This window comes from Homalodisca vitripennis, chromosome 1 (assembly GCF_021130785.1).
Source record: "Homalodisca vitripennis isolate AUS2020 chromosome 1, UT_GWSS_2.1, whole genome shotgun sequence".
Taxonomy (NCBI): Eukaryota; Metazoa; Arthropoda; class Insecta; order Hemiptera; family Cicadellidae; genus Homalodisca; species Homalodisca vitripennis.
The window spans coordinates 18949061-18976707 of record NC_060207.1 but is presented as its reverse complement, the minus strand read 5'-3'; the positions used below and the strand labels follow the sequence as shown (position 1 = coordinate 18976707).

The following is a 27647-nucleotide window of genomic DNA, read 5'->3' as shown; positions in this document are numbered from 1 at the left end:
GGAGAGCCACTACTGAGCTTAAAGTCGTTCAAGTACACCACATAGTGAGACGATAAGCACTCTGAGGGGAGAGCCACTACTGAGCTTATAGTCGTTCAAGTACACCAAGTCGTTCTCACTAGACAATAGCACTTTGAGGGTTAAATCTGTTCTGTAAGAATCCCTATTGAAAAGACTGCTATAACTGCTATATTTGTTGAGGGAGGAGCCACTACTAAGCTTAAAGTGGTTTGTATGCATCACAGCGTGACAATAGCAATTTGATGGTTAAATCTGTTCTGTGAGAATACCAAGTTAGGGGACCACTTCAACTTCTATATCAGTAGTTGAGGGAGCAGCACTACCAAGCTTAAAGGTCATATTAAGTCCTTTTGAATACTGTACGTGTAAATATGTAGTGGTATAATATCTTTAATACTAATGTTATCAGGCTAAAAACTGTCAGTCAAATATAAAGACATTAAGTATTAACCCTCAAGCGCTGACTATATTCACTTGTAGTTCTACAATATATTTAATACTGACATTATCAGTCCGACAACTGTCAATCAAATATTCTGCATTCAAATATACACATTAAGTATTAACCCTCAAAGTGCTGACTATATTCACTTGTAGTTCTACAATATATTTAATACTGACATTATCAGTCCGACAACTGTCAATCAAATATTCTGCATTCAAATATACACATTAAGTATTAACCCTCAAAGTGCTGACTATATTCACTTGTAGTTCTACAATATATTTAATACTGACATTATCAGTCCGACAACTGTCAATCAAATATTCTGCATTCAAATATACACATTAAGTATTAACCCTCAAAGTGCTGACTATATTCACTTGTAGTTCTACAATATATTTAATACTGACATTATCAGTCCGACAACTGTCAATCAAATATTCTGCATTCAAATATACACATTAAGTATTAACCCTCAAAGTGCTGACTATATTCACTTGTAGTTCTACAATATATTTAATACTGACATTATCAGTCCGACAACTGTCAATCAAATATTCTGCATTCAAATATACACATTAAGTATTAACCCTCAAAGTGCTGACTATATTCACTTGTAGTTCTACAATATATTTAATACTGACATTATCAGTCCGACAACTGTCAATCAAATATTCTGCATTCAAATATACACATTAAGTATTAACCCTCAAAGTGCTGACTATATTCACTTGTAGTTCTACAATATATTTAATACTGACATTATCAGTCCGACAACTGTCAATCAAATATTCTGCATTCAAATATACACATTAAGTATTAACCCTCAAAGTGCTGACTATATTCACTTGTAGTTCTACAATATATTTAATACTGACATTATCAGTCCGACAACTGTCAATCAAATATTCTGCATTCAAATATACACATTAAGTATTAACCCTCAAAGTGCTGACTATATTCACTTGTAGTTCTACAATATATTTAATACTGACATTATCAGTCCGACAACTGTCAATCAAATATTCTGCATTCAAATATACACATTAAGTATTAACCCTCAAAGTGCTGACTATATTCACTTGTAGTTCTACAATATATTTAATACTGGCATTATCAGTCTGACAACTGTCAATCAAATATTCTACATTCAAATATACACATTAAGTATTAACCCTCAAAGTGCTGACTATATTCACTTGTAGTTCTACCATATATTTAATACTGACATATTCAGTCCGACAACTGTCAATCAAATATTCTGCATTCAAATATACACATTAAGTATTAACCCTCAAAGTGCTGACTATATTCACTTGTAGTTCTACAATATATTTAATACTGACATTATCAGTCTGACAACTGTCAATCAAATATTCTACATTCAAATATACACATTAAGTATTAACCCTCAAAGTGCTGACTATATTCACTTGTAGTTCTACCATATATTTAATACTGACATATTCAGTCCGACAACTGTCAATCAAATATTCTACATTCAAATATACACATTAAGTATTAACCCTCAAAGTGCTGACTATATTCACTTGTAGTGCTACAACATTTTTAATACTAATATTATCAATCAATATTTTTAGGAGTTTTGCAAATAAGCTGCAGAATAATAAAATAATTATTATATTTACTCAACGTTCCATGTTGAATATTAAAACACGTTAGCTGCCGGCGGCATACTTTCAAATTTTCGGCGTAATGCCAAATTTAACCGTTAGTTATTTTTAGATATTTTTACTTTAGTTGTGTTTATTATACTACTAGCGGGCCCGGCGCGCTTTGCTGCGCATTTCAATAATTTTTTGCAAAAGTTGCCCGCGGCTTCGCACGCAATTTCCCGTTGAAAACAGTACACTATATTCACTTATTCTTTTTCTATCACATTCTAAACATTGCTGAGATAATTGATAGTCGTTCCATCGTGAGCCTCTTGGGCGTATTATGAAGGTATGTACCATATTCCTGCCTCTATCTAGCTGTTACCCACGGCTTCGCACGCAAATCTTAAGAACCGAAGTCCTTATATTACTTAGTAAATTTTTTTTTTTACTATAATAAATTTTAGATTAAATTAGTTATATCTCCGATGCCACGATTGAGCTTGCTTTGTTGTCTCGATCGAGAGAATATGTACACACGGAGTTTTGAGAACCATACTTCTGTCAAAAAAAAACAACTAAGGTTGATTTTATAACATTCTTTATATTTGTAGCCAACGTAAGATAGTAATTATGATATCTGCATTACTCTTCTGATCAAGCATGAGCATGGTTTATATTAAATAAATATTGCAGTTAAAGGTGAATTTTTACGTCAAATTTGAATTGTATTATCTGGATAGTAAAGTCTATGTTTAACAGTGATTGCAAAAACAGTTTAAACAAAATTTGTCGTTTCTCTTAAGCTTACTCTATGCTTTAAAACTATAAGTGTAATATATGTTTACAAAGAACAGCTGATTAAAAATTTGAAAAGACGTTAACATATGTTTGCTGCAATGCATTTCTTATGGGTATTTCTGTAACCAGTGGGGCGGAATCCTGAATCGGGAAAGGGATGGGCATAGCTTATAAACCTTCTCCGTGGAAAAATACATATACGTACAAATTTTCATCATGATCGGTCCAATAGTTCACGATTCCATAAAGGACAAACATACAAACATTCATTTTTATATATATAGAAGAAGATGACAATAATATATACTTTAAAACTTTTAAAATAAATCGTTTAAAATTCTGGACCGATCGGGTCGGCATCAATATTTTTTAACGAATATTGATTGAAAAACAAACTTGCCGACCCGATCGGTCGCCCGTGTATACTGGCGTATATTTCGTTTGAGAGGTTGGTAGCGCGTCAGCTGATCTTACGCAACGACTCTTGAGTATCCCACCAGCTGTTTCGCGCCTTTTAGCCCAACGTGAGTTTGTTTTCTTGTTTCTATTGTCAGTTTGGCGCTTTTTGTCAGTCTACTTCGAGCTGTTGTTCTTTCTGCTGAAGTTTGATTAGTTAATCATGAGTGACGATCTAGACAGTGATGACATATTAAGAGCAATCGAAGCCCCTTCTAGTGAATTTGACCCAAATATGGATGGTGTAAGTGATGATGGTTGGGGCAGTAATGTAAATAGTGAGATGGGCGATACGGACGAAGACCCCGACTTCCTCCCTAGTGATGACTCAGTGCCAGGCAGTGAATCCGATGACAATGAAGTTGGTATTATAGAGAGTATGGATTGTTCGGATGAAATGATTGATTTTGTTATTGAAGATGTGATTGTATCAAGTGAAAGTGAAAATGTAAATATTGAAAATATCGAAAGAGAAGTTGTAAATATTGAAGGTATAGATAGAGAAGATTTCACTGTTAATTTAGGAGAAAAATTTAAAAGTTTGAAAACAAAGAAGGAAAGGTTGCAAATGAAAAAAGATGAACTTGAAAAATGGCAGCTGTTTGAAGGTAAACAGAAACACATTGTTTTTGACGAAACATCAAACTTTGCTTTTGGCCTGCCCCAAAATGCGAAACCAGAAGAATATTTTTATGAATACTTATCTGATGATCTGATACAAATGATGGTAGACGAAACTAATCGGAATGCTGCTCAGGTGTTAAGTACACTGAGATTGAATCGTAGTAGCAGACTCCGCAAGTGGCGGCCTACTAATCCAAATGAAATGAAAAAATTTCTCGGCCTTTTATTATGGATGGGGCTAGTGCCAATGCCACGGCTGACTGACTACTGGTCGAAAAACTTGCTGTATAATAATTCTGTTGCTGGTAAAGTAATGAGCAGAAACCGCTTTCAATTGCTTTTAAGATTCTGGCATTTTAATGATAACTTGAACATAAGAAAAGATGACCGTCTAGGTAAAATATCTTCACTTATCGATCGTCTAAACGACTCTTTCAAGATGAAGAAAACTCCCGGTGAAGATGTAGTGATTGACGAAAGCATGATCCCGTTCAGGGGAAGACTTCTTTTTCGCCAGTACCTACCCAATAAAACCCACAAGTACGGGATTAAGGTATTCAAAATATGTGACACTACTGGCTACACATACAAGATGAAAGTTTACATGGGCGCCGGGACAGGAACTGAAGATAACCTGACATTAGCGGCATCAGTGGTCATGGATCTCATGAGAGATTATCTAGATAAAGGGCATACCCTGTATGTCGATAACTTTTACACCTCTGTCGATCTTGCCCACATGCTTTTAGCAAGGAACACTCACCTCGTCGGAAGTGTAATCAGCAACAGGTCCTGGTTCCCTCACAAAAAAACCATTCCTGGTAATTCCGATGACCAGTTGAATCTGAAGAAGGGTCAAATGAGCTGTCTTGAACACCCAAGTGGTATTGTTTACACCAAAAGGTTTGATAAAAGAGAAGTGAAAATGATGTCGACCAAACATCCTGCTGATTATGTTGACACTGGGAAAAAAACCAGACAGGGCGAACCCATTCTCAAACCTCTTGTGGTTTTCGAATACAACAAGGCGAAGATGGGAATTGATGTTTCTGACCAGATGTCATCGTATAGCACAGCCATCAGAAAATCTATGCGATGGTATCATAAAGTCGCAGAAGAGTTCCTGCTGGGTACAGCGGTCGTCAATGCCTGGCTCGCCTACAAGGATGCTGCGGTGGTCAACTCTCAAAGTAAAAACAAACATCTCTACTCCATTACGACCTTCAGGGAGAAAATTGTGTATGCACTTCTAGGGTTGCAAAATGGACAACTCGAGCCAGTCAAACAAGTTGGACATCACCACTTATCCGAAACGGCAATATTTGTAGGCGAGGGGAAGAACAAGAGGAGAGCCCGGAAAAACTGCAAAGTTTGTTATGCCAGAGCTTCACGAACTGGAGACCGAAAAGCAACCAAGAATCTCAAGAAGATTACTACATTTTGTGAAAAATGTCCTGCAAAACCATTTCTTTGTAAAGAGTGTTTTAAGAACTTACATAAATAGGAAGGATCTTTGTGAAAGTAGTTTTTAACGTACAACATGTAACATTAAAAAAATATTCTGACACGTATATAGTTTTATATTTATTATGTTCTGCAAAAAATATTACAATTGGGTTCAAATTTTATTCATATTTCAGCAAAATAACAGTGTACAAACTAAAAAATTAAATGTGCCGACCCGATCGGTCGGCAAAATATCGTCTATTATCTGACACTATTTATGTAAAATACAAATTTTTTATTTACAAAACTAATATTCTATAACATTTATACTATTGTTTTCTTATATTATGACTCTTAAAATAGTCGCTAAAGACCACTGATAAACGTCACAGATCGATTTACTGAAGTCCTGTAAAATCCTGCCGCCGACCCGATCGGGTCGGCCGATGTTTCTGCCGCGACAAACTGTGCCGACCCGATCGGGTCGGCGTGGCAGCTAATGTGTTAATTAAGTGTTAAGAACATTTTTTATTGTTTAGATTTTTTAATTTAGCACAACAAATATATATTTATTACAAATAAAAAATATATACAACACACACTTTACAAAAAAGCACAGGAACAAAAACCTATATTGTTTTTACCCGCTTAAAACTTCTAAAAATTATCCACTCACCACAGTTGTGCTTAGCCCATGACAGCAAGGCCCGCCACAAATGTATTTCTTCGATGTCCAAATGCTTTAGATTTAAGATGAATTCTACAATTCTTACATCCAAAAGTTTAAATTCTTCACTTTCCAGAAAACTTATGGATTTTGCATACAGCGTCTGAAAGAATAGTTGGTTTAGAATTATTTTGTTGTCCATTAATTTTTCACTTTTCTAACTTTTGGAATTTGGATAATGTTCCAGACATCCTTCAAAATATTATTTATATACACGGTATTCACTAACTCTCCATAAATATTTTGAAGACTTATTCTTTATCTCAAGACAAACAAAAGGTAACATAAACATGGGTATGTTTAGTTTTTTTTTTACTTCAGAAATTAGTACAGATGAAAAGATCTTAATTTGCACAATTATTTTTCTAAGAAGTCTGAAATCAAGAAAAAAATTATATTATAGTAACATATCACATTTCAAGATAAAGGATGGTTAAAGTTTTTCAAGTCTAACATTATAAAACTCACAATATTATGACATTTTTATAGAACTAGCAGTTACCCACAGCTTTGCATTTCATAGACTTTGCATGTGTGTGAGCACTTTTGATTCAAGTGAATTATATTTCCAACACCAATGTTGACTTTTCCTTGTTGCCATATCAAGGACATACGAGAGATGATCACAAAGTTCCAGGACTGAATGTTTTTACATTTATTCATACAACATATACGTTATTCGAATTTATCTCCATCAAAGTACTCTTCTTTGGAAGCTACACACAATGAAACAATGTGATGATGATGATGATAATATTATATTTATTAATATTATATATTAATATGATATTATGGACACTAATAATATATGCACAAAGCAAATATTGCTACAATAGCTATTTTGCATTACATGTGCACTGTGCTAGCCACAGATTAAATCTTGCACTATCAAATGCCTTAAATGACAGGAACATCAAGAATTGTGTTGGAACATTGGCTGAACTATGTAACAACACAACCAACACAAGATTAAAAAACAAGATTACTTTGTTTATTTGAAACTAGGTTCATTGAAAGACATAATGCTGTCATAGTTTTTGTTAAGCTTTTGAAGCTATTGTTCAAGTCTTTTCAAACTATCAAAGAGTGATCAATCAGTTGCTAACAAAGCAAGTTCTCTTCTAGCAACAATTGAAAAAAAAAAACACTTTTATTGTATATCTTATAGTCTGTGAATATCTTATGCGGTACACTCTATCATTGTCAATATATTTAGTAAGTCCAGAGGTAGACTTGGTTTCTGCATTAGGATATGCCAAAGCTATTACTGAAAGGCTAAGAAAATTCAACCCTTCAGATTTACTCAAGTGTTTCTGTTTGCCCAAAAAAAATACAGGACTATGTTTGGTGCTGACCTAGAACTTCCAAGAATAATAAACAGTCAGACAACAAGAGACATCCTCATATGAATGTGAACAAATATTTTAGACAAACTATTTTCATGCTCACTTTTGGATGACATGTTGAATAACCTTAATAGAATATTTGAACACAATAGAAATGTTATTACATCTTTTGAAACCCTCAAACCCAATCATGCTTCTTCTGACCAAGTTCATAAAATAGATTGTCTATCAATTTACTTTGAACACGAGACATCTTCCTCAGTTGTTAAAGCGGGAGTATATTCCCTAGTGCTATAAATAGCAAAATGAGAAATCTGTTTAAAAACATCCAACAATTACCTCAACAGGTGTGATAAACAGTTTTTTCCACATATACTTCATTTGTTGAAAGTGCTAGTGACACTTCCTGTGTCGACATCTACTGCTAAAAGATCTTTCCTGTTCATTGAAACAGGTCAAGAACTTTTTAAAGAACAAAATGGAATGAGCTGTTGACTGTGCTTGTCTTACTCTCTGTCCACTTCGGGAAAATATCAGTTTCTCCAGAGCAAGTACTAGATATTATGGCTCAGAAGTAAAGAAAAATCAACTTTTGTAAAAACTCTTTTACATATTATCATTTCCCAATATGCATTTGTATACATTTTGTGTACTGTGTTTTGCAGACAATAAAAGCATATGATTTTAATTACATTACTTACAATTACAAAGTAAAAACTTTGTGCAAGATTCTTATATATATATTGCTCCTTATATTTTAAGGTTTCAAAGATTTGGATGTTTTCCGAGGAGGCCCCCCAATTTCATCTACACCCCTAAACCTCTTCCTGGCTATATCCTTGTGACCAAGCACTGCATAATTAATATTTGCTGAAATGTACAGTTCTAAGTATATTTTTATTAAAACTTAATTTTTCTTATCTGGATATTTTCTTACTCTGTAGTCAACAATGGTTTAAAAAAAAACATCAATAGGAATTGATGTTACTCTTAAGCTTTCTGTATTCTTTCAAGACTATAAATGTACACAAATTGAAAATAGTGGTTAAATTAATTAAACATATCGCTCATGCACAAAAAGTCATAATTCAAAAATGTTCAAATTTAATTTAACTGCATAAGAACCCTTGCCATTACCTTATATTTTCTGTACAAAAAGGTCTAATTACAGTAACATCTGCCAAGGTGGCAGTTGTGTCTATTTTCTGTAACGATACTTTCATGTCAAGACTTGTTAAAAACTGGCACAAATCAAAACTGGCTCACAGAGCTTGTGCATAACAGATGTACTATGTCTCTGTAGAAAAGTGTCGATTTGCTGTTATGACTGGTTTTGATAAAAACTGTCTGTGAAAAGTGTCATATTTTGACTAATGACCGTTTTTTCGAATAAGTTGGATCTGCATCTTATACATAAATTTCAAGAAGACACGTTTCATTCATTTTTCCATAAGAGGTAAGTAAACTTCTTCATTTAACATTATTTTTATTTGTAGTTATGACGATGTTCTTGATAAAAAATACCACTATGAATGTATTATTTTCAGCTGTGCCATCGTCATGGAGAAATTGCTCTAACCTTGTCTGTTATAATTATTGTTTTGTGACTTTTTCCACAAAACTAAATAATACTCCTGTTATCACAAGCTACTTTTCTTTGGAGCTATCTTTTCAATGTTATATAATTTTAAAATAACAGGTCTTGACTACTACTTTCAAAAAATGGCAAGCCGAGCACAATTAATTTTTAAACTATTAAAAAAACCTCAGTCTACTGAGAAAAATTCAGCCGCTTGGGAAAGCCAGGCATCAACATCTGACTATGAACCAGCAAAAGAATTGATAGAATCGCAATCTCTTGTGAAAGCCAGGCATCAACATCTGACTATAAACCAGCAAAAGAATTGGTATAATCGCAATCTCTTTTGAAAGCCAGGCGTCAACATCTGACTATAAACCAGTTAAAGAATTGGTATAATAGCAATCTCTTGTGAAAGCCTGGCATTAACATCTGACTATAAATAAACCAGCAAAAGAATTGGTAAAATCGCAATCTCTTATAGAGAAAAAAATATCAAACTGTGACAATGAAAAAACTGACAACTGTGCAAGATGTAAGATAACAACTCCACGTAACATTTTGGTTCGCCGAGTCAGGATCTTTAATTTCTTAATTTTATTTGTATCTCTTTGTGAACTTAACACTTTTGCCTCCAAACCAGATTCTCTTTATCTCTCCGACCATAACAGTGCCGGAGCATAACAAGATAGTTTATGCGTAAAATGCCAGAGATTTTTCTCAAGGTACTGGTGAAAAATGCTAAGCCTATTTCAGTGATTTTGTAACAGTTTAAGTCCATAAAATTAAAACGGTTTTAGATAGGTTTTTAATTTTTATTTCCTTTTCTTTACAGATAGACTATTTAATTAAAACCTCATAAAACATGCATATACTGCTAATTTATTACAATTAAAAAACACATAAATAATTCTTACCAAAATATTTGTGAACATTTTTCAAGTTCTGTATGCACTTGAAAAAATATGTCTACAAAAAAACTGATACTACAATGTACAACAACTAAAATTGTAAACATAAACAAAAAATTATTTTACTACCCAAAAACTGTAGAGATAACACAATTTTTTTTGTAAACCTAAGTTTTCATTTTTTTTCCTAGACCTAATCTAAACTCATGAGATTCAAACACAGTTTAGAAAATACACAGGCTATCATCACAGAGTTCTAAATAAGTGAAAATTCATTTAGAATATGTTATTAGAAAAATAATTTTCCTTCATAAAATCTATAAAACAAATCTTATATTCAAATGTAAATAACAATAATTACTTATAGTATATATTATGTATTTCAGTTTCACATGAGAAATAGTATTCTAAAAAATTATTCCACTATGAAACATAATATGAAAATTAAACTAAATACAAACATAAAAAGTTTTGATTATTATTTTAAAACCTGTAAAAGTTATGTTGTTTTTTTTTAACCAACATTTCACTTTTTGTTTTGTTTTAAACTAAATTAAAACTAATCATATAATTCATCTTACAAAATTGCTATAAATATTTTTTCTTGTAATTTGGTTTATTATGATTTTTTAAGTAGAAAAAATATATAATATGTAAAATATTATAGTGGTAGAAATGTTTTCATCTGTATATACAGATGTCAGCATTTTTAAGTTGTTTTCACAAGGTCCATAAATATGAATGTTGGCATTTCTTAGTAGTTGTTCAAACATCCGTGTACATTTTAAATTGGTACTAAAAGGGTTAAACGATGTTTCAAATTTCATTACTCTACCATAAACCCAAAATGTTATTACAGTATAACCGAACGTACATTTCACCAAAATTATTTGCTGTCACTAGTACTACAGAGGCTTAAATAACTACTATGCTAATGGTTTAAAACCATAAGGTGACTGCGCAATGATTTATTTAATATCTCTATTCTGTTCCATTTTGTAATTTCTTTTTAGTCCTTTTTTTAGCATTGGAAACCAAAACGACCTAATTTTAATAGATGATTGACTAAGTGGTTGGTCCAATAATTTAATGTAAGAAGCTTCAAGTAACTTCCTCTTAAAAAAATTATGTTACTGGTGTATCATACCGTCATATAATGATTCTAAAACCAACAATGATGAGGAATTTACACTTTTACCATAGTTTCTTTGGTTCTTTCATTCCAAAATCATTGTTGGTCTTTTTTGCCTATTACAACTACATTTTATACTGGAAATACAGTTTTGTCGTCATGTGTGATATTTTTTGGTTTTGTTATCATGTAAAGTAACTGCCTATAAGTTTTGTGGTTTTTAAATGTGGTTATAGTGTTGCACTTTGTACTTACTCCTCTAATTTTCTCTAATAATCGTAACACATATGGGATTGACATAATACAAATTTATGTACATTCTCATTTTCTGATTGAGGTATAATTCTGTTTTGCTTCCTCTTGTTTATAACTGACTTAGGGTATCCATTCTGTCTAAGATCTGTTCTACTTCCTTAATCTCCTCTTTTAATCCATCTTTATCTGAGCATCAACTCTTTGCGTTATCAAATAACAAATAGGCTATTCCTTCTATGAAGGATTTTTGATAGTTTTAAAGATAATTTAATTCAAACACATTCCTGCTCTTTCAGATAACTAGAGTTTTCAAGACATCCATATCTCCTTTTAAATATATATAAAGGTAAACATGTTTTGGATTTCCACTTTAATTGGCTGTTTGGCCTTGTTATGTTGCCTTGTTATGGTTTGGCCTGCCATTTTGAAATGGCAAAATATTTTTAAAATAAACTTAACCAAAATATTTTTGTCAGCTATAGCTTTAAAACAACCTCCCATCTCACCGATTTACATTGATACATTTTGAGATTCGAAATCCGGACCTCCAGTTTTGACAAATAAGTTTGATGAAAATATTTTAATACATTAAACAGATTGACTGTATAAGATTTAGGGAGAAATCATTTTTTCTTTGTTTTAGTTTTAATTATACTCCTAATATATATTTAAGATATCTTAGCTTACTCATTCTGTATGTTTAATAATTAATAGAACAAAATATAACAAAAAACAAATAGTAATACCATTGTACTTCCTTTTATAATGGGTTTGTTTGTGATGGTTAAACAATATTCATGGATAGTATGTACAAGCAAGTAACATAATGCTAACATTTATGAATTTCTTCTTACCAATAAAGCTCTATTTCTCATTTCCTTGATATCGAGAATCACTAAGCATGTTAACACATCACAAATGTTCAAGCAGTTTTTCATTAAATAGTACAAAGATACAGCTTTCAGTTTAGTCATGAGATATTGGTCCACCAGTGCATGAAATCTCATGGCTTGGGCAGCATCTACAAACTTAAGATTTTGATCTCCATAGACGTAACTGAAAAAAATCATCACACATTAATTATTGAAATCTGTAGGATAATAATTCAAATGTTTTAATAGGCAGCAACACTACACAAAAGTTAGGCTTGAGTATTATCTTGAAATAAATCCAATATTATTATACACAAAAGTTTGTGAAGTTTTTTTGATGTTTGATATTCAATCACTCAAATCCTAGAAGACAGATTTGAACGAAATTTGGCATGAAAATTACTTGAAAATACATGAAAATATAACAACAAAAATAACATATTTTAATTCTGAGATATTACTCATAAATAATCTTTAAAGTAATTTAAGGAACATCTATTGACTGTAAAGATAGGCAATATGTTAGAGGTGATCGAGTCACGGAAGAATCACAGAACACAATGTGCCGTGCAGTGTGTGTGTGTGTATTTGCATGAATATCAGTTTTGCCATAGTGTGATTGCAATTGTTTATCACAGAGAAAAATTTAGGGGGTCATTCTGATTAGGTATATAATTAATATTGACATAATTCCAAGACTGACACAAAGAAAAAACAGGATGATATAGCAAGAAGGAATTGAAAAGCAACAGCATATACACTACACTACACACACACACACGCACGTACAACAATTATTAATCTACAAACTACTGTACTACTGCTAATAACAACAAATTACTCACTGTTGCAAACCCTTTGTAAACTTTAAATCAAATGTTCAAATTGGTAGCCATTGTTGTTCAAGCAAAAAAAATTACCTATTTTCAAATTCTTGCCTAACCTTTCTAAAAGTTTCTCTGGTTAAGCATCTGCACTCAGCAGTGATCCTGATTTTCATGTCTTGGACACCACAGGGATGTGTTTTAAAAACTACTGATTTCAAGTGATCCCATAAAAAAAGGCTAAAGGTTTTAAGTCTCGAAACCTTGCCAGCCACTTAATTGATCCTCTTCTACCAACAGTGATCTGGGAAGTGTGCATCTAGCTATTATCACATAGGAAGAGCGTAATGTGGAGGAGCTCCATCTTGTTGAAAATAAAATATATCCGCATATAAATTTAACACGCCTACTTCATTTACCTGGTTTTCCACAATAAGAGGATCAATAGTGTTTTCTAGCAAATCTAAGTACGATTCTCCATTTAAGTTTCCTTCAATAAATACAACAATAGTGTCACCAAGTATTCCTGCCCAAAACATTAATTTTTTCAGGCCATTGGGTTGATCCTTCAACGAATACATTGGGTTTTGGACTGACCAAAATCGTCAATTTTGTTTATTAACAAAACCGTTAACATAAAATGTACAATCATCACTAAAGCAAATGTTTTTCACAAAATTTTCATTGCCAGTAATGATTGCACTCATTTGTCAATTCGACGGTCATAATAGTCTTCATTAAGTTACAAATGGATGTATTAGGGTTTTCAACAACATTATGAATAACTTAAACTTGAGATAATTCGTCGGCAACTCTGTTACCAGACCTTTTCTTGTTATTAACTGAACCACTTCAGTAAATTTTGTAAATAAATCTATGAAGTACCTAGGTGACACATTCCTTCCCCGGTGTAGAGTGTTGAATGCACTAGCAATTCTATTCGTTAGCACAATTATTCTCCAATCCAAAGATAAAAATAATTTCCACTCTTTCATGAAGGCTGTAAACCATTTTCCTTGTGAAGCAAGCCGCACAACAGGCACTACTGTCACTAAACAAATGAAACTGCATTCCCAAATGTTTGTTGTGTTGAAACATGACCAGAGATAGTCTCTTACCAGACCAGTCTCCAATAATTTTGTAGATAAGAAAGATAAAAGAATGATAAGACATTTGTTTGTTCTATTTATTTACAAATACTGATAGCGAAGTTAGTAACTGTTAATATTACACAAAACCTTATAATATATCATTGAATTCAGTAATCAATGGTGTTGTGTTATTAGTAGTAGTATAGTAGTTTGAAGACTAATAATTGTAATGTAAGAAATTACATTATTGGCTGCTGATACCAAACAGCTTGGCCAATTTCAATTTTTTTACCAAAATACAGCATTTTTTATGAGCTTCAATTTGAGTTAACACAAGGTATTAGTTGCCATTTTTTTTGCTTTGGGGGTGCATGGGAGTGAGCACCCCCATTTTTAAAATAATGTTTTTCCCCCAATTAGTACTATACACTCCCGTTTACAGAATTTTGATACTTCGGCTATAAGTGTTTTTATGCGAGTTTGCAGTTTTCAAGAGTATGGTGAAACAGGAGATATGAAGTAAGAAGAATTCAAAAATGTCTTTAGACCACAGGATTCTATCAAGAGGTCTTCTTGGTGGTTGTTGCACATGAATTTTGGTGCTGTATGGAATAAAGGGATAGTTTTGGAACAATAAAAGGTAATCACATTTCTTTAGACCTTGTGAAAGAAAATAACGTTTATTTAGAAATGGTAACAGTTTAATGATGTAAATGAATACTTGAATACAAATTAAAATGAACAAATAATTAACATAAAAAGAAAATTATAATTGAGAAACTTATTACTCAATTATTACATTTATTAACTTATTACATTTGTTATAAATAAAGGCTTACAATTTATGAAATATCTCAAAACATATAACTGGTTTTAAAAATTATAAACTTGATTTTGCAATTAAAATATGTTTGTAAATGACAATCAATAAACCAGTACTTATTATCATATTCTTCACAAGAATTTGTATGACAGACTTGAACCTTTAAGAGATATTAAAAAACTCATGGGAATAACAGCTGTTGTAAAAATAATCTAAGAATTCTAAAGCCCATTTTCGTTTCTAGCTGCAATGCCTAGTAATTGAGATAAAACTGTTTGTTTTAAAAATTGTGAATGGCTGTCGCATTGAAACCTTAATAAGACCATTACAAAATTACCTTATACAAAAGTTTTTGAAACTATTTAAACTTTATAGGGTTAATGTCAATCCTGGAACTAGCAGTAAAATTTCTCTCAGTGCAGATTTGTTATTGGTGTCTCATTTATTGCCTTATTTAAATGTTACTACCCTATGTATGATTTAAAACAAGTTTATTATCCTAATAATATTATAAATGCGAAAGTGCCTTTCTTTGTTTGTTTTGCTTTCACTTGTAAACTATTCAATCGATTGTAGTTCCTGGTTTAAATATAAGCGTATTCATATTTCAAACTTCCACCAGGTTACACCCCACTAATCCCTAAAGTAACGAAAAATCCTGTCTTGGTCTCTGAAGGAAAAGAATTTTTGAAGTAATAATAGACCTATTCATACCAGATAACTTATGAATAGCCATATAAAATTTCAGTACAAATGGTTGACACGAATCGCTGACTGACTATAGTCCTATAGTCCTGAACACTTCCTTTATATCAACATAAAGTTCCCAAAAAAATGTCCAGTTAAAAAAAACTTTCCTTTAATTTGACGACCATAAACCTTGGCTCAACGAAGATTAGATGATTAGCAAGAGATGCTGAAGACCACAAAGTGATAAAGCTGCTATGGTGGGAAGGGCTGATTCGACGTGAATGTTGAATTTAGCTCCAGTTCACCTTCCTCTTAGAGCAACGTCTGGAATCCAGTTCAACCCCCCACATCGTTTCTACATCAGAGACACCCAGACTACAAAAAGAAGTGCAATCTAGGTGAAGAAGTATTCTCATTGTCTCATGAGGTGCTGAGTAAAAAAACAAAATCCTGACTGTAGTGGCACTGTATATTCTCGAGACCATCATGCACGCTGTCACATCTAACCAAACAAGACTGGCAAACCAACACCACTACAACACCAGAAACAGACACAACTTCCTTCTGGACTCTCATCACCTCAGCCTTTACGAAAAAAAGCCCTCATACAAAGGCACTATGTTGTTCAACATGCTTCCTGACCATTTGAAGACCCTACCCGTAAGAAACCTGAAGACTGCTACAAAAAATTGGCTGCTGCAACAATCAATCTATTCTGTGAAGGAGTTCCTTGACTGGAGGAATAACGCAACAACAGAACATCCATAACCAATGCTTTTATATTTGCTGATATATGTAAATGATCTGACTCTATTACTTTTCTCCAAGAAAATGTTAATAAAGAACTGTTTGATTTGATTTGATTTGACACCACATACAATATAGTGTAGCCTAAAACCATCTCAAATTAGTTAGCTTTAAACCGAGAAATTACTTAATAAAATAAAAACTGCTTCACCAGAAGACTTAGGCATGTGCAATTTCATTACTGAATTATAAAAGACGAAAGGTAAGAACTGAATTACTTGTCGTTACTGTTTTATTTATTATGGATAATATTTGCAGGAAGTTCTCTGCTTAATAACTATTATATAATGCAAAATTAATACTTACAGGCTCAGTTCGTGGGAATTTGGATCCATGGCTCAGACTGTACCAACACACTTGTGCCAGAAATGTGTGTTCATCTCAGTCACATATACAAACATCTGAAGTGTTCAGCTTAGTTTGTTTTATCGCAATATACTATATCCCAGTACAAATATTTGAAAATGGTAACAATGTTCTATTATCTTACCTTAACATGAGATTGAAGACATCTGGTTCATGATTTGGTATTTTTATGAGTTCCTCGGAATTTCTCTCTTTCATATTCGTTTCCAGCAACATAGAACGAAAAACTGGGCTGTAATTCGCGAGGAAACACTTTATAGTACTTATTTTCTCCTGAAACAAACATCCATTTATATTTAACTGTCAATTTGGATGTCAATGTTCATTACACACACAATTTATTGCATTTTCATCCTTAAACATTTTATTCAGAATTTCAGAGAATAAACATCCTATTCTTCTTTCTTTGTGTTAGAGAGCGCTTCCTAGCCCTAACTTCGCTTGGTAAAGTACGACATCTTTACTTTACTTTACACAGAGTCATCTGAATTGCCAAAGACAAATATTCGTCACCAAAGCAAATGTGCACAAATATTTCATATTTCATATTAATCTTTTTATCAATGACTTTTAACAGATATATTAAGAAAGAGCATAAAATATAGTACTGGTTTATTGATATTTATTACTATTTTGTCTACTTTGTTTGCCACAAATTACTTAATTGTCAACAGAAAGCTATCCTCACGATGTAATACAGGTAAACCATGTTTGTTATGCAACATACACAAACAAGATTTATGTTATGGATGTGCTAGTTTTTATGGATTAGAGCATTGAGCAGTGTTATTAGTTTTCATTCTTTTTTATTTTACAAGTGAATAATTATGAGTATACATTATACATTAATTATGAAAACATCAGAGACAGATTAAGTGGCTAAGTCTCAATGAATAACTGTGAAAGATGATGTGAAAGTCAGCCAACCTAACATGCACTAGTGTGCTAATTTTGCAACAACAATTTTACTAATTACCTACAAAGAAAAACTAAGCTATCAAGTTTACCAACTCATCCATTTATCTTTTTAACGAGCAATTAGATCTCATGTGCAATAACTTCGGTGTGGTTTTTGTTGACGCCAATGACTCAATAAAAAGATATCACTTGGCTCGTGATGGTCGTCATCTTAACAGAACGGGGAACCATCTTCTCGGCAACTTTATTTTCTCTCATATTCAGGAGGGAGTGGATGTAGTGCCTCCGGTGGTTAGCTCTGTACCTCTTCCTCTAGCGCCTACTTCTTCGGAGACCGCAGCCTTGGACGGTCATCCCTCTTTGAATGTTTTGCCTTCAGTGGCCAGCTCTGTACAACCACCTCTATCTCCCACCTTGTCGGGAAACGCCGTCATAGGCCGCCATCTCTCTGCAGATTAGCCCATGTGAACATTCGTTCAATTAACACGGGGTTCGGTGAGCTCTGCTCTGTGGTTGAGGATTTTAACTTTGATTTCCTGGGTATCTCAGAAACCTGGCTTACTCCTGATATGTCTTCGGATTGTTACAGTTTGAAGGGCTATTCATTTTGGCGTTTTGATAGGACGTGCGGCCCTGGCTTGCCTTCAAATGGCGGCGGTGTCGCCGTCTACTTCAGGGAAAGATTCGATATGAAGCGGATCTATCTTGATCAAATTGATGGCCGGCTGGAATACATATGCGTGTTGGGAAAAGTTCAGGGATTACGCTTGTGTGTCTGTGTTGTCTACAAGCCTCCGAATATCCCTTACTCATGCTTTGCTTCTCTGTTCCACGCCCTCTTCATTGACATGCTCTCTCAAGTTGATGAGGTGATTTTGATGGGCGACTTTAATATTGATCTTCTTGGGAACAATAAGCCGGAGTTCAAATATTTCAGGAATCTCTTGGCATCGATGAACCTTGCTCAGATCGTCAATGAGCCAACACGCGAAACAGACAATACCGCAGCCTTGATTGATCATATCATCGTTAGGAATTCCCTGAGCAACATGGCTGTTGGTGTGGTTGACACGTCTAAGATCTTGGATGGTCGAGGCAAGCGTATCACTGACCACAAGTTGGTTTTCTGTGACTGCCCTTGCAAGACTAAGGAAAGGATGAAGGAAAAGTTCATTTCCTACAGAGAACTGTCAAAAGTGGATCTGCAAATGTTTTCCTCAGAGCTTTCCTCCATTGAATGGCATGGGATTGAACTTCAGAGTGATGTTGACGAGGCTGTGGATATGTTAACCGCGGGAATTATGCAGGTATTTGATGCATGTGCTCCATTGGTAAAAAAGCGTGTGACCAAAAGGAAGGCGCCTTGGCGAAATTCTGAAATAATGCTTTTGACATGCACAAAAAACCAATTAAAAAAAGATTTACTTTGTCGTAATGATGCACGTGCGAAAGCGGCATACTCTAGCGCACGCAATAAACTTAATTACGCCGTTAGAAAGGCGAAAAAAGATTATTTTGCGGCAAAGTTAAAGTGCAGTGACTCAAAATCTTTCTGGGCAACCTTGCGCGCAGGAGATCTAAAGGTGGGCACTGCTGGCGGTTCTATATCGGTTAATATTTCCCCGGATGAAATTAACCGCTACTTTGCTGCCTTGGGTGGCGATAACAGTGTAAACCCGGAAAGGCTCGGTTTTTATAAGCACGCTACTTGCGAAAAGGTTCAAGATAAATTTCAGTTTCGGCAGGTGAGTGAGAGTGAGGTAAAAAACATTATCAACAGTATCTCCACAGCGGCTTTTGGCATTGACGGAATCTCAATCATCATGGTCAGAGCAGTTAGTCCTTTCTGTATCGGGGCTATCAACCATATCATTAATCTCTCTCTCTCTCCTCTGGCCGATTCCCCTCTGGATGGAAAAAAAGCCTGGTCATCCCTCTTCCCAAAAATAGTAATCCTACTAGTGTGTCCGAGCTTAGGCCCATTTCCATTTTGCCAGTTCTGTCTAAGGTATTGGAAAGAATTGTGACAAATCAGTTGGTTTCCTTCCTGGAGTGCAGCGGTGTTTTGCCCGATAGTCAGTCTGGTTTCAGGAAGGATTTCAGTACGACATCTGCTCTACTAAGTTTGACAAGCCAACTGTTTTCCGCCAGGGATAAGAATTTATGTAGTAGTTTAGCTGCTCTTGATTTCTCACATGCATTCGATTCAGTGAATTTTGATATGTTTTTGGCTAAGCTGCATTACTACGGTTTTGATCAGGTTTCAACAATGTGGTTTCGCTCTTATCTGATCGACAGAACCCAGGTAACCAGGGTGAATGATCGTCTTTCAGGGATTGCTCTCAAGGAGTCAGGGGTTCCTCAGGGTAGCTGCTTAGGTCCTATTATGTTTCTGTTGTATACTGCGGATCTTAATCTTGAGTTATCATTCTGTTCCCTTTACTCCTACGCTGATGACACTCAGCTTGTGTTGTCATATCCTCCATTAAGTCTTCCTTGGCAATGCAGCAGATTAATGCTGATTTGTCGAGGGTCAGGCTCTGGGCTGACGATCACGGGCTTCAGTTGAATCCAAGAAAGTGTTCACTTGTTAATTTTTACCCCTCTTCAAATGCAGTCTTTCTTGGTAATGGACCCTTGGGAGTTTCCTTGGGAGGTGTTCCTTTGCAGGTTTCAGACACAGTAAAAATCCTTGGCGTTACTTTTGACAAGCAGTTAACCTTCTTGAACCATGTTCAAAATATCAATCGTGGTGTAATGAATAGGTTAAGAGTGTTGTTTAGGTTTAAGGGGTTACTCCAGGAGGAAGTGAAACTGAAGATTGTCAAAGCTGTGGTTTTCCCAGTTATTGTTTATGCTCTTCCTGTATTTGGGGGAAGATTGACCCTTGAGGGTGCGGTCCTGATTGATAGGTTACAGAACTCTGCTGTAAGATTTGTGTACGGCCTGAGAAAATTTGATCACGTTAGCCAGTATCGCCGTACAGCAAGGATCCTCCCGATAAAGTACATTTTCAAGCTCCAGGTGGCTTGCCTTGTTCACAAGGTGTTGCTGACGGGAAAACCCTCTTACCTCAGGGGGATGCTACAGACCCGGGCTGAGATTAGGGACTGTCACACTCGGCAGGACACCATGCTGGAGGTGCCCAGGGTCAGGCTGGAGATGGGGAGGAATGGATTTCAATACTTTGGCCCCCAGATATACAACAGTGTCCCTCACAGTCTAAAGGCTTGTGGATATTCCTCGTTTAAGGACAATCTGAGACTGGCTTTGGAGGAGGAGTGTTTCACCTCTAAATAGCTGTGTAATGTATTAGATTAGTTTAAGTTAGGTTAGATTAGTTTAATTTTATATTTCTCGGATGATGATATAGATTTGTATGTGCCTTGATTTAAAATGTATGACTTCAGTTATTTTGAAAAACAACAATGTAATGTTGAAAATCGCTGCAAATAAAGACGTTATTATTATTATTATTATTATTATAATTTCATAACATGCAATTGAACAGGTACATACAATACAAGCAATATAACTTGAGATAACAAAAGTAAAGATGAGGACAGAACAATAACAAATGCACTTAACCTATAACAATACAATACATCAACAAGACACCAAGAGACTAACATCAAATCAAATCATACTTTAATCACAATGTGTACATAAATAAACACACAAACATTGAATGGCGCCATCATATTTTTTGCCTAAATTATTTACAATAGGCTAAACTATATTAACAATGTCTTAACTATCCTATAAATCTTCATAAAAGATCATCAAAAGAATAAAAAACCTTTTCAATAAGGTATTGTTTCAATTCTTTCTTAAAAATCAAATCGTTATTTATACCTAAAATGTGTTGTGGGAATTTGTTATAAAACTGTATACTTGCAAACAAGGGTATTTTTCTTGAAAATTGTTAATTGGTATTTGGAGCTCCCAATTGGTTTCAATTTCTTGTTAAGTAATTATGAAAGGAGCCAAGTTTTGGTAATCTATCATTGGCTTCCCTTACTGCCAAAACGGTTTCCATAATGCAAATGCCATAAATTGTCAAAATACATAAACTAAAATATATATATATATATATATATATAATTTCAATTAACATTGAATCGCAAAAAGTACTTGCTCCGCCGGGAGTCGAACCCGGATCTCTCACTTGCTTGGTGAATGTGCTACCATTACACAACAGAGCGCTCACTTTTTCCGATTCAATTATTTTGTATTTGGCCGTATCTGTCACATATGCGTTTAAATAAGCAAACTAACATATGCTTATTTAAACGGTAAGTGAGAGATCCGGGTTCGACTCCCGGCGGAGCAAGTACTTTTTGCGATTCAATGTTAATTGAAATTAAATAAGGCTATTGCCATTTATAAATTTTAATGAAAATATATATATATATATATATTACACTGTCTTGTGGTTTTAGGCCAGAAATTATTTTAATAGCTGTCTTCTACAATAAGATAATATTTTGTAGATTTCTATTACTAGTCGAATTATACAAAACTACACCACATGAAATTTGGGAATGAATATGAGAAAAGTATAAGATTTTTAGTGTGTACGAAGTAAAATATTTAGAGATACACTTTAGGTCACACACAAATCAGGGTTTTTTTTAAAGAGCCAGAATATGAGTAGCCCATGTCAAACTTTGATTTAACATCAAACCTAAAAATGTAGTCTGACCTACTTGTTTAATTTCAATGGGTGATTTTGGTTTAGATTTGTTTAGTTTGTTATTGAAATAAAACAATCTTAGTTTTATAGGTAAAAGGTTCTTATCAGGGAAATAGTTTTTAATTTATGTTAAATTTTGCTTAGATATTCTGTCGATTTCATTTAAGGAATTACTTGATGTAATATAAGGTAAGAATTATTCGTATATACACGCATTTGGCTTTTTATACCTGTGACAATAAATGCATATGCCATCAAATTGCCTTGCTGAGGTCTATAAAAATCCCTACAGCTTGGTCACCTCTATCTATTACATTGAATAGTCCATTTACAAAGTCAATGCCAGCAGTTATAACAGATTACCTCCTCTAAAGTCATGCTGTACATCGTCATATAATATGTTAGTTTCAAGAAATTCCACAAGTCTAACCATACATTGCCCACTCATAAATTTGAGAAAAAGCTGGGAATATAGAAATTAGACGATAATTAGTAGGATCCCTTAACCTAACCACTTTTTTATACAGTTTTGGTGTTAGAGACTTTTAGTTTATTTGGAAATATACCACTAATAAAAGAAGAGTTAATTATAACCATCAGCGCCTTAATTTAAAAGATTTGACATTTTTATTAACAGTAATTGGTACTTCATCAAACCCTGCTGTAATGTATTTTTAAAAGATGATATAATTTTGTCTAACTCCACTTCATTCAGAGGTGAAGAGATGAAAAGTTTGTGTTAGTGAATTTTCGATTAACACCGATGTTTACATTGACATGGTTTGAAAGATTTGCACTGACATAATATACATAGCCCTAATAAAGTGATTGAAAATTTACATAACTTTTTAAGTTTTTAAATTTTTTTATTACCCAAAACCAACCTTATTTCGTTTTTATTTCTAAAAACAGGCTTTGTTCCATTATTTAATATTTTTTCCATGTTGATTTAAAAATTATCAGAAATAATCATTTTGATATTAATATACTTTCTTTGTTAACATCAACAACTTTTTTGCAATAGTTCTTTTTTATGGTATTTTAACATTAGGCATGGACTCTATATTTAGTTATTCTTAGATTTTGAAGCATATTTCTTAATTTGATCTTATCTTTCTTTAGCTTGCTCAGTTACCCAGATATTGTTATTATTTTTTATTCTAACTTTTACTAATGGAAAACAAAGTTTAAGTAATATCTAAAAATATTATAAAAACACCATACTTTTGATCTACAATATTATCATACCTTGTTTCAGTTACTATTTTTTTAAAGAAATATATCAGTGTTTTCTTCATTACATTTTCTTTTAAACTGGGTAAGTGGCTGATTGTGTTTACCAATTTTTAAATTCACTTTTAGAAACTAAGCATCATGATCCAATAACTATATAACAACTCCTGTAATTAACAAATTTGTCTTATAAATATTTGTTAATATATTATCAATATTGCACTTTGAGATGTAGTTCTTATAGAAAACTGTACCACATACCCCATATGATGCTGAATTAGTGTAGCTTGTAAAACATCATAGGTTCACAGACCACCTATGATTAATGATAAGTTACCTATTCTCACTTCTACTGGTTGAAATCCAAATTCTTTTTCTACAACTAGTTATTTAACCCTAGTACTGGCAATGGTATCACTCTGTTCTGGCACCTCTATTTCTACTCCCACACAGATGTTTTTTATAAGTATCCCATTTCCCAACCCATTTCTTTTTTTTAATAAGTTGATCTCTAAAGAAATAATATCTTCCATGAAGAAAGATAATCTTATGACTGTATGATATAAGTATGAAAACAAAAATAAAATGAAATACTAAATTTGAATCCTACATTATTTACATATGTAAAATATATATATAAAGTTTCATCTTTCACTAAGAGTCTTTGGATTTCACCCTGCGTTTGTGGTCTCTTTGTGAAAGTGATCTGGCATAGTGTTTGAGCAAATGGTAGGACTTACGGTAAACTCTACAATTACATCCAGGGCAAAAGAAATTGGTTTTCTTTTTCGAGATTTTACTCACATGTGGCACACAAACGTCTGTTCGAGTTGGGAAGTTGGTGGAGAACAACTTTTCTGTCTAACTCACATAATTGTGAGAGAACACTTACTAGGATATCATGTCTGGTACACAGTCAGGTTTACCTCAATTTCAGAATAAACTTCATCATCACTAGAAATAGGATGATCCAAAATGACATAATGTCTCTAAACCTTTCACCCATAATAAACAATTAAAATTATAATCAAAGAAAGCTAAACACAACAATAACAACGCTAAAACATTATAAAAGACATTTTTCCCACAAACACTTTTGGGTTCGTAACTCCAAACACAAAACCCGGCACTTATTTACAGTTTCACAACAATGTGGATGGCGCAACAACATTGCTGACACGTTGCGCCATCCATGTTTATTAATTATATAACCCCTCAAACTCCAAAATTTTTCGACAGTAACAAGATTTCAGTACCACATAATTATTTACGGTTTTGATAGTTATTTCAAAATCTTTTAATTTATGTTCTGTAAGAATTACAATATAAGATTTAATTTCATCCAAAATTATTGCTAAGGCAGGTTTACATGAAGGGAAATGCAAAATATTTTGGTGAAAAATAAAAGTTTATGTATTATTTGTTGACTTAGAATTTTTTGGTGGAGTGTAAAGGCTATTTAGAAAAAAACTTTATAAGTCAAAGAAGGAAATTGGTCTATATTCCCCAAATACCTATGAAGATGACTATTATATGACTATAACTCTCACTTATGACACTGCTCTCCTTTTGCACTTTCTCTTTGTGTCATTTGATGTTCATCAGGCTGAACAGGAACTGTTACAGTGTCTTCATGGGTTAGTGACCCATATTTTGGTGTATTCCGTATTGTTGGCATATTCTCCATGTTTTAATTGGAACAAGAGGTGTTAGCTGTTGTTGAATGGTCTGTCTGCTGATGTTCATGTGGCGATGTGTTGTCTTCTTGTGATTGTTTTGCAGTAATCAGTTCTTTTAATGTTTTTACAAACTCATTGTAAGATAGTCCATTTCATAGCTTCCATCTAGCCTCTTGATCGTTAGAAACTATGTCAACTGTGGCATCCATAGCCAGTTGAAACTTCTTTGTGTTATCAAAAAAGTGTTACAGCTGGAATAAGTCTCTTACAAACCTATAGCTGAACAAATCAATGTTTTTAAGCTTCTGGATTTAAAATATAATTGAAGTTGGTGAAAAGTTTTATCATGCTCTTTTTTAGTATATATCTTTTGTAACCAACCTATACATTGATGGTCCATTACTTACTTGCTGGTATGTCAAACATATGTAGATGAGGTCATTTATATTTGGCCTACCAAACTTCTTTCGAAAAGCAACTGCCACACCTGCTGACATGTGTTTCGCTATGGAAATCTTGGGTTATGGTATGTGCCAATCATTTATATAGAGTTCGATAACTTCGCTAATTTCTTCTTCCAAGTATAGTTAATACGGTCCTGAACAGGTTGCCAGTTACCAGATAACATTATAGCAGTGACAATCGTCTACCCTTGTTGATATTTCTTGGTAAATATAAAATTTGAAACCATTTCATCTATCTTAGTTTTTCCTCTTTTGTTGAAGTGAAGCCTGCGAGATGTATAGACATGTCAAGGAAGGTGGTGAAGAGGTACAATTTTGAGATTTGGATGGTTTGTAGCCCTATTTTTTATTTCTTTTTACCATTAGTACCTTGAGATCCAGGTTTGGTTGATCATGTCCCATGGATATTGTATTTACAATAAGATTAGTATGTTGTGTACTATGTATATCATCAGTAAGTCTGTTTTTTCCGGTGCTCTGAATGTTTGTTCCTGTAATGATCAAAAGGTGGTCTTTAGTTGAAAGGTTTTTGATGTCTTGAGTACTTCTTCAGTGACTTTGTCAAACTCAGCATCAGGTCTAACAAAAGAACACACATTTACAGAGGTGTTTTGTTCAATTATGGCTGTCAGCCAATATGATAAGTTGCGAGTGTTTTTGTCGTCTTCGACTATAGGTGGAATTTTGGTTTTTATTTCTTGTTTTAAGCTTGCTTGCTTATTAGGGGGTTGAAAATTAGATTATTTATTAGTAGTTACATCGTCTCCAGTACCGTAAGTAGTTTTTTATTAACGGTAAAATCGGTAATCCATTAACACGATTGACACACTCAATTGCAAAAGTATTGGTGTGATGAAAATAAGCTCTAGATGAAACTGCACTGGTATTTTTATACTTTTTTAGTTCAAATTATAAACTCTAATGAAATTTCATGTGAGTCCATAGTCATTAACTATTTTGAGGCTGGCCACACCTTCATGAGTGCTGATAGCTTTGATCATAACGTGGAGCAAGCATTGTAAAAAATGGGGAAAGTTTATGATTTTGATGATTTTCTCTCAGCCGTAAAATCAGCAAGAAAAAATTTTGAAGTCAAGGTAATGGGAGCAATGGACTTTTACAAATGAAAAGATTTTACATCCAAACACAAGCTGAACAATGATCCAGAACGCGCATACATGTGTGATATTGTACAGGTGGGCTCTACTATTGCTTATAATTTAGCTGAAACTATAATTTTTTTAACTCAATTTAGGTTTATTTAAGCCTTAAAAAATTCACTCCTTAGTGATGTTTAAAACTCCTCAGTTGTTCCTAAAGAGTTTTATTAGAAAAATAAACTTTTTTTAAAACTAATTTTAAAAAGGACATATTTATATTTATCTCTCTCCGAAGTAAATTGAAAACAAATTTTAAATAGCAAATTTGCCTAAGTAGAACAAACTGTAATGAAAAATTATAGCCTCACATAATATTTTTCATATATTTCTTTTGTTCTCAAATCTTAGATAGGCATGCCCAAATTAATTACAAAGATTTATTTCAGGTCAAAGCAAGACGTGGGAAGTTCACATTGGAATTTAAAACCAAATACAATGGCCAATAGAAGGAACTAGATTTTTTATGACTAAGTTTTTAAAAAAGAATACAGTACAGATCCCAGAAGCCTTGGAAAAATCTCAAGGTTTTCCAAAAGCCAAGCGAGACAACATATTAAAAGAACTAGGTTGTGTTCTACCAGACAACAGAAAACAGTTCTGGAAAAATTTGCCAGTGTGCGATTAAATACTAGTTTTATTGAACCTTTAATTAACTGAAAATTAAT

The 27647-nt window shown here is 33.5% G+C and overlaps 1 protein-coding gene across 1 annotated transcript in view; it reads right to left on the bottom strand.

Moving 5' to 3' along the window:
* Nucleotides 1-27647, bottom strand: part of LOC124357870 (BTB/POZ domain-containing protein 3-like) — a 54897-nt gene that overhangs the window by 13218 nt on the left and 14032 nt on the right. Inside the window, exons 3-5 of the mRNA XM_046809958.1 lie at nt 16957-17105; nt 12214-12415; nt 6086-6239 (exon numbers count right to left, since the gene is read on the bottom strand). Of these exons, the coding sequence (XP_046665914.1) occupies nt 6086-6239; nt 12214-12415; nt 16957-17105 (505 nt within the window). The remainder of the gene's footprint in view (nt 1-6085; nt 6240-12213; nt 12416-16956; nt 17106-27647) is intronic.